The sequence below is a fragment of the Sander vitreus genome, chromosome 4, assembly GCF_031162955.1.
Source record: "Sander vitreus isolate 19-12246 chromosome 4, sanVit1, whole genome shotgun sequence".
NCBI classification, from domain to species: Eukaryota; Metazoa; Chordata; class Actinopteri; order Perciformes; family Percidae; genus Sander; species Sander vitreus.
The window spans coordinates 22697489-22711117 of NC_135858.1; the positions used below are offsets into that span (position 1 = coordinate 22697489).

A 13629-nucleotide genomic window follows, 5' to 3' on the forward strand; every position below is an offset into this window, starting at 1 on the left:
ACATTACTGGTTTAGCATTGTGCTGCTATTCTGAACTGCTGCCATTTCCTGTCGCAGAGCTCTGGTGAGTTTCAGGAAACTCACCGACTACAAAATTTACACATGAGACACAACTGCTCTGCTTCTACCACAGACACCTTACAAGAAGCAAACTTGTTCAGACACCTCAAAGGCGGGAAATAACCAAACATCAATGAAAGTGCCCAATATTTTTATTACAGTTAACAGTATGGCATAAACTATATTATTCCTATAATTCACATCTTATTGGCACACCAACAAAATTTACATCCAAAAGAATTCACACAAAATGCAAGCTATCTCACTCTCACTGTTACAGTTAACACATGCTCCAGAAGAGCTCAAGATGTGGTGTTATTGACCTTTTAGACGAATTTGGAGATTCACAGAGTGGCAGTTTATCATCAGACCTTACCTAACCCTTTGGGGTGACATCATTACACTTTCTCTATTGTGCTTTAAAGTAGAAATACTTGGCAGGGAGCTATGTACATAATCAAATCACAAGATAAATAGGTCATAGGTAAATAGTGCGATAGCTAGAGGCTTATTTGTGTGACTAAATAGGCACATAATGGAAATGTAAAGGTAGGCTAGTCCTCAAAATAGTTAAGCACACAAAGTAGTATTGGTTACATAAAACTGGTAAAAAGGGCACGATAAATAATGTTAAAGGTCCAATGTGTAGGGATTTCTCCCATCTAGCGTTGAGATCATATATCGCAATCAAGTCTCTCGCACCACGCAGTTCAAAGTACGTATTACAGCTACAGTAGCCTTCACGCTTCAAAAAGCCGTTCTCTTGCTCTTTTCAATATCCTTTTTTTTTTCTGGGCGAAGAAGAAGACTCCTGTTCCTGACATTTGGATTTTGAATACGTGTGGTCCTCCATGTTTCCTTCTTCAAAACTTGCCGGGGCCGTGAAGCTACGATACCCATTAGCAGCATTAGCAGCACCTGTGAGTTTATCATGTGACAGCGAAAACGCGAAAGGCGGAGCAGTATGTCCTGTATGTCCCTTACCGGCTATAACGTATTTCAAGATGGCGCATGAATATGGAGCGTCTACTCCAGTTCATGCGAATGCAAATGTAAAATTTCAAGCCAATAGGAATACTTGGAATTGATGGTGGTGGTAAATATTCATGAAGTTTGTGAACGGGCAACACAGATTTTGATAATGAACAACTAAACACGTTACACACTGGACCTTTAAGAGTAGGTGCATGAAACAGCTGTCCATATTTACAGCAGCCACAACATTCCTGTGTCAAAGAAGGCTTCATGTACTGTGTTGTAGCTACAGTGCAGCACTGTGTAACAAAAATATGTTAAAACTGAGGAATGTCACAGAGTTGTGCCAAAATGCAGAGCATGTGTTACGGAAAAGAACAGAGAAATACATTTTCAGTGCTGGTGGAGTTGAGGAGAAGGTGTGAAGATAACGATCCAGCGTATTGTGTGGAATTTGGCCCGCAGACAACTGGGATGTATTGTACTCTCTCTTTGTGATATTCAGTGAACTCCCCCACCAGATCACTCTATGAGATATGACATTGAATGAAGGGATCAGAGAGTGTGTCGTGGGCTGGCTGTGTGTGTGTCTGTGTGTGTGTGTCTGTGTGTGTGTGTGTGTGTGTGTGTGTGTGTGTGTGTGTGTGTGTGTGGGGTCAACTCACCATCTATATAACCTCCCTGTTGTTCCTGATGGCACAACACAGAACCATACTGAAGATCATTCCTATGATCTGAGAGCAGACACATTTATGTTGTTAAAACATGTTACAACATGTATGGAGCTTCATGTAAAGTAGCACAACCCAGTATAACCAGCAAATTGTTGAAATGACTGTGAACTGTAATTACGATTTTGGGTTAATGAAGTTTAAATTCAAGGTTTTGTTAATCCTCACCATTACTCCTGCGATCCCAATCCCAACGTATCCAATAATATGGAGCTTTTCATTGAAGAAGTCTGTTATTGCAGTGAGACAGTCCTAAAAAGAGCAATAAAGCATTGTTATTACATTACATTCTTACATATTGTAATTACAGGTGCTGCACATAATCCCTACTGATCCAATGCCATACTTATACTAAATTGCAGCAAATCCTGTAATCTTAAATCAGTGCTATACTGCCACCATGTGGTTATAACGTGTTATAGCAGGCATGAGGGTTTACCTGGGTGTTCGTGTCAGCCTCTTCACAAAGTGTGTTAGACGTGTCTGATGCGGAACCTCCACAACAGTTCAGCTGTGAATGTGAAAAGTAAAAAAAAGAACACAACTGTGATGCTGGCGGCGTTAATTGTGACCATTATGAAAGAGGGCAAGTTTTACTCACAGTTTTGTGGTAAATTAATGCGATTGCGGTGCCATTCGGATTGGAGAGGTCAGCGCTGTAGGAGCTGCTGTAAAACTTTTGGACTTCCTCAACAATCTGTGCATTGAGAAAATTTTTTGAAAAAAATCAGTTATGGGATTTTTGTTTTTGTTACATCATGATCTAAAACTTGAATTGCTCAAGTGTTGTACCTGTTCCTTGTTCATGAATCCAAACACACCAGCGGAAACCTCTGCTCCAAAGATTATCAGAAGGCAAGCAAAGAACTGCAGAACAGAAGAGAGGCTGATTACTGCATTCTATTGAGGGCTTTCTTTCATACAAGCAGAGTTGGTAGCACTTCATTTTACGGGTCAGTCATTTCCTAATAATTTCCTAGGAAATTTCCTGGAAACTGGTACTACTTTTAAAGTTAAATAAAAAAAAGTAAATATTCATCCATTATTAATAAATGATTCTAAACTGTATTCTCAATATTTGTATTATAAAAATTGTACAACAATTGCGTGCTTGTATTAGCGTTTCATTTTTTTAATTGCTAAAAGAATCTCAGTTACCCTCCAAATGAATTGGAATGAATTGATACTAATTAGTTCACCAATCAAACTCTATTTCCCATATAAGTAGTACTAAATTACACATAGATCTTTCCAGGTAACTTAGAAATTAGAGACCTATTAAAAATAAAGCGTCACCATCAAAAAATTTAGAGGGATTGTTTCACATTCAGTATATCTTTATGGCTTTAACACTGTAGTGCAGGAATGATAACAGGAGAGGCGGCACTTTTGAGCTCTTGAACTCACCGATGCAAGAAGACACTGAGACTCACGTACAGCTCCAAAACAACCAAAAAACCCGACGATCATCATCAACCCTCCTGCACCGAGAAGGATGTACACAGCTGAGGAGAGAAAGAGCAGATAGATTGGTACTTTAACATGTTTTTCTCTGTACGGATAAATCAGGAAAGGAACAATCCCCCAATCCTATAATGTTCACGATAGAGGAATTTATAGCCTAAATAGACTCAAGGACTAGAATCTAATCAGTGTGTTCTGTTACAAGACTGCAGTTCACAGCTTTAACTGAGGATGGCAGCATGACCCATGGCTTTAATGTCTTTGTTGAAGCAGAATTTATAAAAGGATTGTTGTTGTGTTTGTGGACCATCAGAAAAGTGTAGGTGGAAGCTCTTCGAGTAGCCTAAAAGCTCTGAATAGCCGCCTACAATTCACTATGATTATCAGCCCACTCCTTCAGTCCGACCACTTGTGAATTTTAAAGATGAAAGAAGTTGGAAACACAAAAAATGAATCTATGACACAAAACGGTACATTTTATTTTTTGGCTCTCTGCTTGTTGAGACAGTCCAAAAACTAAATCATCTGAAAATAAATACCGTCTGTCCATCCCTCTCAGTGTGCTGAACAAAACAAGACGCTGGACTCTGTCCTGCTCTAGGCAAGATGCAAATAGCTGAATATCCTACTCATCTATCTCTCTGAGGCGCAGGCAGACTCTGTGCAGTATCACAATTTGAATTTGAATGAAATCTGATGGAGCTATAGAGTCTGTTGAGAAACAAGACTTTGGGTTTAATCTTTTGATACATTGGTGTTATTTCCAATTACTCAGACTTGCATTCATGGTGCCGCAGGGCAAAGCAGTACAACAGATGCCATGTGCTCGGTAAAAAGGCAAATCTAATTTTCGGGTGTTTGATTGCTGCAGAATTAGACTACATCCCCCAACCATCCCAGCTCCCTACGAGCCTGGATGTCGTCACCTCCCCAGTCTGCTCCCCTGCTCCCAGCCCTCACTACTGAGCCCTTCACACTGTAACTATACACCGGACCCGTCCCAGAGGTCCACGCTAAGGGTCTAATGGGTGACATAGACAGCAACCACTGCAGCAATTTAATTAATCCACATGGGGAGGGGGTTGCAAGCTGTTGTTTTCCTGCTGTTGAACAAAAGGGGTGGTAATGATGAGGTGAATAGCTGAAGGGGGCTGGAAACAAGGGATACACTGCTTCAAAGCGGAGGTTTAGCAATGGAAAATATAATGAGCCAAGACAGCTTCTACTGTATATACAAAGTCTCTACACAGAAGTGATCATGGCGGAATTGGCCGGTGATGTGTTTAGCACTTCCTCTTAGCGAAACTGTTGATATCTAACAGAACACTTTGTCCTTGTTTCTGCTGGCAGCTGGAGGCGATAAATATGTTCTTTCTGTCCGTATCTTCTGTCTGTATCTGAATGCACATAATGGCTGTTTAAATGCTGGCGCACAGAGCAACAAAGGTGACCGAATGGAAAGTGATTCACCCATAGGGAATGCTTCCACTTTAACTTGTTATGGTATCGCTCTGTTCCATCTCTTTGCTGGAGGTGAATGTAGGCAGCAACGCTCCACCATTCTGCTCATGATGATATTTATTTCGTTGCTAAGGCTCCTTCTGTAAGACCATCGATCCTCTGCACGATCTTTCAGATATATACACATCTCTGTTTAAAGGTTTGGAATCACCTGCCACAAAAGCTCGACTGGGTACAGTCAGGTGGCGGAGAGGACTACTCTAGATTTTAGAACGGGCTGTAGAAAGTCCTCTTCATGAAAAGATTTGTATAAAGGGTTTGTTTTAGGGCTGCACGATACAAGGAAAATATGCGATATGTGATAATGTTGTTGAATGTCGCGATAACGATATTACTTGCAATGAATAAACAAATATTAAAGTGTACTCAGTTCTGCATTTCTGTTGCTTTCAATATTCTTCTAAAATACAATCATTTCCAACATTCTTTTATTTAACAAATTGAACATTGAATTGAATATAAAAAAGAATGACAGCTACATTTTAAAGTGCAGTTTTCTACTGATATTTTGTCGCAGCCTTTCGCGATGTGTTTATGGCACCAGCTGATATCGCTGTAAGGATAAAAAAAAACATAAATAGGAATAGGAGATATCAGCAGCCATTGGTCAAAGAAACTGTAAGCTTAGCATCAAAATGTGTGCAGATTCAAATTGGAACAGGTTCCTGTGTCAGTGTTAAGGCACAATAATGCAGCGTATAACAAGCTGGAATTACCAGGTGTGTCTCTTTAGCAAAGCTACTCTTCTTACAACTTTACAATAGAAATAGAAGGTCAGTCGAGGGTAAGCACTGTTGTAATGGGATCAGAGAATATCAGCTGAACATCACGCTTTTCTGGACTGGAAAACAAATTCCAAATCGAAAAAATGGTTCCAACAATGTTCTCCCCTGTAATGCAACACTGTGGGGGCATCGACTAAATAGAAGTTTTAATCATTTATTCTTCTTCTTATGGGGCCAAAACTATTTCAAATGTAAATCATATATTTGGTTTGTTTTTTTTTCTATTGAAGGAAAGAAGAAAAGCATCAATATAACATACTGTAATATAAGGTGATTCTAAACTTTTGAACGTTAGTGTAAATGCATTGACAACTTTGCATTAAGTAATCTGCTGCAGTCGGTTGTAGCAACACAACAAAGTAAAATATTCCATTACCGGTAAAACTTATGTACTCACACTAAAGTGCCTGTTGCAGATTGTCCCCTTTCAGTGTTTTATTATACATTATATCATACTGGATTATTATTACTAGTGCGATAATGAGTAAGCTGAATTTTAATGTTGTAGCTGGTCAACATGGACATTTTATACTTTACTATAAATGTATAAAAAGATGCAGCATGTGTTGTAAGATGATCATATCTTTTATATGTAAAATCCTAACAGTATCAACAGTTAGGATTGTTGAGCAACACTATCTGGAGTAAAAAGTACACAATTTGCCGCTGGAATGTGTTGTAAATTACAATGAAGTACAGTAAGGTGCTTGAATAAATGTACACATTGAAAAAACAAGTTGGGTGAACTCTGTGATATTTGCATGTCAAATGAAAACCAAAGATTACTAACAGTAGTTTGCATAAACAGATGAAAAACTGTGAGAACACAAGCAGGTTTTAGCTCAGTAATATAATAAAGAATAATATCTTGTATGACAGTTTATATTGTGTTTTATGTTTTTTAGGCTATATTATTTGCCTTTGATCCCTCTGTGCCTTCCCCCCTCACATTTCCGCAAGCTACTGTATGAAACATTGTTACTGCAGCTACTGCATGGTACAGCGTTGTGACTGCCACTAAAGGAGTCTTCAGGATAGACTCCTTATCACCTGTCACCTGCCCCACCCAACCTGCTCCCTGTGTCCTGAGGGGCGCAGCCATGAAGTCCCATGAAGGCACAGCAGAGAGCTGATGAAGTGAAGTCACCATTTTAGGTCATAGTCTAAACGGCAGTAACAAGAATAGGCTTCATTCTAATCATCTGCTCCCACGCAGAGAGAGAGAGAGAGAGAGAGAGAGAGAGAGAGAGAGCGAGAGAGAGAGAGAGAGAGAGAGAGAGAGAGAGAGAGAGAGAGAGAGAGAGAGAGAGAGAGAGAGAGACAGAGAGAGAGCGAGAGAGAGGGACAGAGAGAGAGAGAGAGAGACACACAGAGAGAGAGCGAGAGAGAGAGACAGAGAGAGAGAGAGAGAGAGAGCGAGAGAGGGTCTATTGTATGGAGTACTGCACCACTACTACACACTGAAGGGTATTTGTCCACTCTACTGTATGTTCTACAGTAGTTTTTAGTATTATCTATTATTATTACTAATATTTCAGCACAGAGACAGAGCTGTTCATTAATCAGTTAGGCTCTGGTCTGTTTGTCACTGTTTAAGAATCTCTGATCGATTCATTTCTATTATTCCGGTGAAAGGGAAATCTAATCAGTGTTTGTAAACATGAGCAATTCTCTCCATAACCCATAAACCGGAGCACTACCACTAATGGTGCATGTCAATAACGGTTTGACGTGTCCTCTTTCACTTCCCCTCGGCACCATATGTCAAGCGCCAGAGCAAAGTGGCCCATCCGAGGATTGAAAATAAACATGCCTAATAATAATTAAAACCACTTAGGAAAGAGTTATCATCGTGCGGAGGAAGTGATGAAACATCACAATGCATTGAAGGTAAAATGTGCTTGCTAAGTGTTCATTACCAATCAGTAATGGGTTACCTGCGCCCCCTGAAAGCCCCCGGGAAGCTAACAATCATTTGTTAAATGATTATTACAGCGCATGTCATCAAGCATGAAATCTATCTAGTACTCTTCTCTGATGAGAAGATTGATTTGGGGCCATTTTCACACCTAAATTAGATTTATTTTATACTGAAAATGTGTCTTAAATTTCCAGGAAAATTATATCTTAAAGCATCTTTCACAGTCAATCAAAATGTCAAACTCTACTTTCTGGCACTGAGAGGAAATTTTAATTCTTCAATGGAAATATTCAAATTTGAGCTGCTTCATGGCTGCTAAAACCCAATTGACTTTTCCTTCCTTATGCTATGCAGTTTTGGCCATTTCTTTGCTGTTTTCTCGCTTTTTGCTGGCAGGTTTCTCTACAGAGCTCCCCCTACAGCTTCGGTATAGATATTTGGCAGCTCCTATGTTTACTTGTGTCTGAGTTCTCGCTCGGTCAGTCTGCCGTTTCCTCTTTCTCTGTTCCTCCGACAATGCTTTCATAGCTTTCTGCTTCTTTTTTGCCGGCTCAGCCATGACATGAGTGTGAAAAACTCCATCGCTACCTTGTTCTTATAGCTAGCCGGTTGTATGGGCGTATGTGTGCAGTGCTATGAAGCAATTCGTTACATCGCGAGACCTGATATCACACAATACTTCCTGACGCTGAGGCCGGCGGCTCGCCGGCCGAAACTTACAAGGGTGGTTTTTCCGCTCACAGGCAGCTAAAGAAACTGCATAGTTGCCCTTTAATATTATTACGTGTATAAAAAATATCTGCAGCCCATATCTGCATCATTGCATTGTTGAGTGGTGGATAAACACAGAACTGGGACCACTAAGTTATTAAAAATTACTTTACTGAATCAAAATAATCCAACAGTTTATCACAATAAGATAAATATTGATTGACATGAGGTGTGATTGTAGGACGTACCTATGAAGAAGGTGTCGGGGGCACTATCACCCGTCAGGAGCTCCACTGTTTCTGGGTCAAACCTGAGCCAAAGTCCCACAGCCAGCACCAACAGGCCCGACAGCTGAGGAACGATACAATATATAATTCATATTCATGTCATAATTTCACACTTTTACAGGATATTAAGGCATAATGTTTGCACCTTCTTGAAATAAGGTTCCCAATTTCCCCTCAATTTTCAGGATTTAGGTGATGTCTTTGGTGATAAGTTCTCAGTGTTGTCCAAAAATCACTTCACAGTTAAACATTGAGGCCCATCATGTTTTTCTCTTTGGCTCTTCTGTTGATTAATATTCTGCATGTGGCACCCTCGACTTTGTCTCTTTAGCAGAGTGGCTATGGCTACTGATTATCACTTTCTTATTCCATTTGTTCCAAACAAACTGCTGCCAGAGATGTTAATGCACCCCTAAGTGACTAAAAGTTTTAGACCTGTTTAGACTCTCAAACAGTTCACAGGCTGCAGGTGTAGCCAATAGAAAAAAAATACTCTGTGACATTTTTGCAATAATGTTGTTTGTACTGATCATTATGTTGAAATACAGCCTAGATTTAAAGATAGAATATCAGGTGTGATGTGCCTGATAAGTTTGCACAACATTGAGAGGACATCATCGCTCCCTTCACCAGAAATAAATCAATCGATTGAAACCAGGTGTCACCCTGAGAAAGTTAATCCTTCTGACCTTCTACATACACCCAAATAGCATTATTTGGTTTAAACTGACAATGTTATATTCAAATATATACAGATGGAAGGTTTTAATACTAAATGTGTATCAGTGTATTGGTATATATTACTGTCACAAGTTTTATGTCTAACATTTAATTCATTATTTGTTCTAATAATTAACAGGTTGAAAACTAAATTGCAACTCATATTTCTCTTACTAATCTTAAAGGTGAAAAAATCCCCTCAACCTTAAAACTTTTCGTGAACTCTATAAAAAAAAAAATTCTGGGAGGAAAACGGCAAATGAAGAAACAGATGCAAGAGTACAAATGATTGGAAAAGGAAGACAGCAGCTCATGCTGTCATACGGACCATCAAAAATTTTAATCTTAACGGCACCATCACAGCATCAATAGTCCATCTCCCATGGTGCATTTCAGCCACAGGCTGTGCCAGCCTCACAGTGCCTGGGTGATGTAACTCACACTGGCATTGGCTGCTAGTTTGGCTCGGCACCCCAAAATGACAGCGTACTGTATGCCCCTTTTGGCTCCGACCACAACAGCTCTGCTCTCAGTCCCCAAACTCCTAAACAAAGAGGTTGCTGTCTGTTCGGATGACACAAGTGATTGTCTTACAGAGCACAGATGAGTCAATGCAGAGCTGTTCAGATCCATATATACTGTATCAATTAGCAATAAACACGAGCATCCATCCATCTGTAACAGCATCTAATTAGTCGATTGATCGATAAAATTAATCTGCAACCTCTGTGATAATCAGTTAATTGAGTCATTTTTTCAAGCAAAAATGCCATAACATTACCTCCTTCCAGCTCGTCAAATGCGAAGATGTGCTGAATGCAAAGTGGACTGCATTTATGAAGTGCTTTTCTAGTCTACCGACCACTCAAAGTGCTTTACAACACATGCCAACATTCGCCCATTCACACACACATTCATACACTGATGGCAGAGGCTGTCAAGCAAGGTGCCAACCTGCTCACCAGGAGTGCTTAGGGGTTCAGTGTCTTGCCCAAGGACACATCGACACTCTCTGGAGGAGCCGGAGATCGAACCAGATACCTAGTTATATTTAATTTCTTTGGGTTTTGGACTCTTTTTTTAGGACACAACTAACTATTTGAAGCCATCATCTTTGGTTTTAGGAAACTATGATGCGCATATGTTGTATGCCCTTTTTATTTACTGGTTATATATTTTAATGTATGTATATCAACCCATCACCCAACCCATGATCGTGCCTTTTGCCATTTTTCCTCCAAACCTTTGAGTTTTCTCCCTCAGTCTGTCAGGTCTGCTGAATCTCTGGAATGTTTTAAGCCTCTTAAAAACCCACCTTTATACACTAGCCTTCGTGTAAAGGGCTACACCCCCTTTATGCTGTATTTAAAATTATATCATTAAAATATATCATTATATCATCATTATTTATTTCTTCATATATATTGCGTGTGTGTGTGTGTGTGTGTGTGTAGCACTTTGTAACTGTGTGTATTTCTTCATATGTCTGAAGTGTGTGTGTGTGTGTAGCACTTTGTAACTGTGTTTTTTTTAAAGTGCTATATAACTAAAGTGTTACTTACTTACTTACAAACTAAACTGTAGACAACTGGAGTCATTTTAACAGAATACATGTATACAGATCCTGCAATCTGAAGTGAGAGCATCAACAAATGAATTTGACACTGATGTTTTTCTCTAGTGGTTTTCAACCTGGGAGTCAGGACCCACCAATGGGTTGCAGGATCTGCAGCGTCCTAAGCCTGTCTGTCTACTTTTTCAAAATAAAAGGAAAAGGAGGAATCTTTCTTTCACTCGTTAGTCTGTTCACAACCCTTGGGCAGTAACTTTGTTTTAAGGGGTTACAAGCCAAAGCCAAAACCATGTTAACCAAATATCCATTCCCATCATCTACACAGATAGTAAGAGGACCTGACATAATGTCAGATGAGAAGTCGCTGCACAGAAAATCGAAAGTGACTCCACAGTAGTCGGAGCCACAGGTAACCTTATCTGAGCAGATCTAATGTAACATACAGTATAACAGACCAAAACAAAACCCTCCATGATGTTCCCAAAACAGATTAACTCTGTCTGTTAAAAACTCCCAGACCTGCTGCAAAAAAAGTCACAGTACAATGCCAAATCATGAGAGAGGATCTGAACAGTGGGTGTGTTGGAAAAGTGGCATCAGAGCTGCAGTATGACCACAGTAGGCCTACATTACATACTACATAAATCATAGGCGTGTTAAAAGGGTTAGTGGCTACAGACTCTCATTTGATTTACTTATTAATTATTAGATAGAGGGCGCGTTAAGAGCTGTAATGAGGTATTTATAATGGCTTTAATCGGAAAGAAGGTGATTAGTAACATATATTGATTGGTTTGAGGATTTAGGAAACAGTACAGAGTCAGAAAGGAGTTTGCACCGAGCAGGTGGATAGAAACAACCTGCACGGTCAACTCCCCCAGTTCTCCAGTGTGAAACGAAAAGACTGTTAAACATGTAAACACTACAATGAAACTAACAGGTACCGTAACCGTAACCGTTTAACATAAATAATTGCACATATATCGGTTCATCTAATGAAAAAAAAAAGAGGAGCAGGCTTTTTAAACATTACGGTGATTTTAAAATAGCAACGTCGTTTCCATACGAGCCGTTGGTGAAGCGGACTTACCCAAAAGATGAAGTTGAACATGAAAAGCAGATATTTCACGCATTTCATCCCTCCCTGCACTTTGCTCATGATGTCACCTGATTTATCGATATTTCCGATCTCTGAACGCTGTTATTCTGCAAATATTCGCGTCTTCCAGTTGGACATCAACCATGCAATGATGATGAGCTGCACAGTTACACATCCAAGCATGAGAACATGCGCACAATGCTGCACTGGCTCGCACGCTGGCTTGCGCCGCCCATCCGCGGCTCTGTGTGTAGCCTAGTGGTACCCAAGGTGGGGTTCAGGGACGATCGGGGACCCCTGAGACTCCGGGAGGTCCCCCAACAACATAAAGAACAGGTTCATTTCAGTGTGTAATATCACTGCTTGGGGTTTAGTTTAGTTCTTGTTAAATCTGATTTTGTCCAATAAATGTGTGTGTAGATAGGAGTAAATGCCAAATGATATAACAATCTATGTGCGTGGGAGATGTGAAACTGGTGCAGTCTCTATTTTTGTGCTCTGAGTAAAAATGTATTAAATGTAAACTGTTCTATGTGCGGAGGACATCCAGACCCCAAGGGTCTCTGAGAACCACTGGACATACATTTCTTACACTTTAAAAATCTTGACAGCAGCCTGTGGGAGGCTAATGACATTTTCACTTCTCATACCTCCATGACCTTTATACTAGAAGTTGGACAATAGTTTATCAAGGCTTTTAATCCTGTAAATCTACACATGGCCACTGAAATCAGTGTTTATTATGGAAACGTGTAAAGTATATGCACCTAAAACACAGCAAAGCATGCAATTCCAGTAACTTGTTGCTGTTTCCTGTTACCTGGAATTGCTGTTGCTTCAGATAAAAACAGAAAAACAAGTTAAAGGTCCCATGACATGGTGCTTTTTGGATGCTTTTATATAGACCTTAGTGGTCCCCTAATACTGTATCTGAAGTCTCTTTCCAGAAATTCAGCCTTGGTGCAGAATTACAGCCACTAGAGCCAGTCCCACAATGAGCCTCCCTTAGTATGTGCCATTTCTGTGTCTGTAGCTAGTGAGGAGGAGAGAGGGGGGGGCAAGGTGGAGAGTGGGGGTGTGGCCTTGACAAACTGCCACTTTGCTCGTTTGAAAGCCATGATGTTTCTCTCTCATGGGCGGGCCAAATTCTCTGGGCGGGCAAAGCAGAGAAAGGGGAGGTAACCTTCCTCCTTATGACCTCATAAGGGGGAGATTCCAGATTGGCCCATCTGAGCTTTCATTTTCTCAAAGGCAGAGCAGGATACCCAGGGCTCGGTTTACACCTATCGCCATTTCTAGCCACTGGGGGACCATAGGCAGACTGGGGGAACTCATATTAACGTTAAAAAACCTCACAAAGTGAAATTGTCATGCCATGGGACCTTTAAACACAAAAGGCAGAGAATACAAGTGGGTGTTAAGGTGCAGCTTAAAAGCATCAACAGACTCAGCCTGCATGTTGCTATTCCAGAGCTGAGGAGCCACTACAGAAAATGTCTTGTCCCCGGCCTTTTTTTTTTTTTTCCACAAGAGGGGCACAGCCAACATGCCTGTTTGGGCAGATCTGAGGGGGGTTGGTGGTGCTGTAAGGGGTGAAAAGTTTTCTGAGATAGGCTATAGGGGCGAGACCTACGTGGTTTTTGAGTGAAATGTTTCAACAAATATTGGATTGATTTAGTTTGGTTCAGACATTCATGCTCCCCTCAGGATAAATTGTAAACTTTAAAAACTTTGGTGATCCTCTCTTCCTCTATAGCGCCACCATCAAGTCAACATTTCATG

The 13629-nt window shown here is 40.4% G+C and overlaps 1 protein-coding gene across 1 annotated transcript; it reads right to left on the reverse strand.

Annotated features, from left to right (window-relative positions):
• Window positions 1–194: 194 nt before the first annotated feature.
• On the reverse strand, window positions 195–12058 carry tspan2a (tetraspanin 2a). Its single transcript, XM_078249053.1, has 9 exons — window positions 11839–12058; window positions 8417–8519; window positions 3174–3271; window positions 2559–2633; window positions 2368–2463; window positions 2206–2277; window positions 1935–2018; window positions 1701–1769; window positions 195–1562 (listed from the first exon to the last, which is right to left on the reverse strand). Exons 1-8 carry the CDS (start codon window positions 11905–11907, stop codon window positions 1704–1706), a joined length of 663 nt encoding a protein of 220 aa, XP_078105179.1. The 5' UTR covers window positions 11908–12058; the 3' UTR covers window positions 195–1562; window positions 1701–1703.
• Between the last annotated feature and the right edge of the window lie 1571 nt (window positions 12059–13629).

Bases quoted from the DNA above. Each gene is read 5' to 3' on its own strand.
- tspan2a (XM_078249053.1), bottom strand. From the start codon at position 11,907: ATGAGCAAAGTGCAGGGAGGGATGAAATGCGTGAAATATCTGCTTTTC. The intron at 8,520-11,838 runs GTAAGTCCGCTT...ATCGTTCCTCAG, and splicing joins TGTTCAACTTCATCTTTTGG to CTGTCGGGCCTGTTGGTGCT. The intron at 2,019-2,205 runs GTAAACCCTCAT...TGCTCTTTTTAG, and splicing joins AGGCTGACACGAACACCCAG to GACTGTCTCACTGCAATAAC.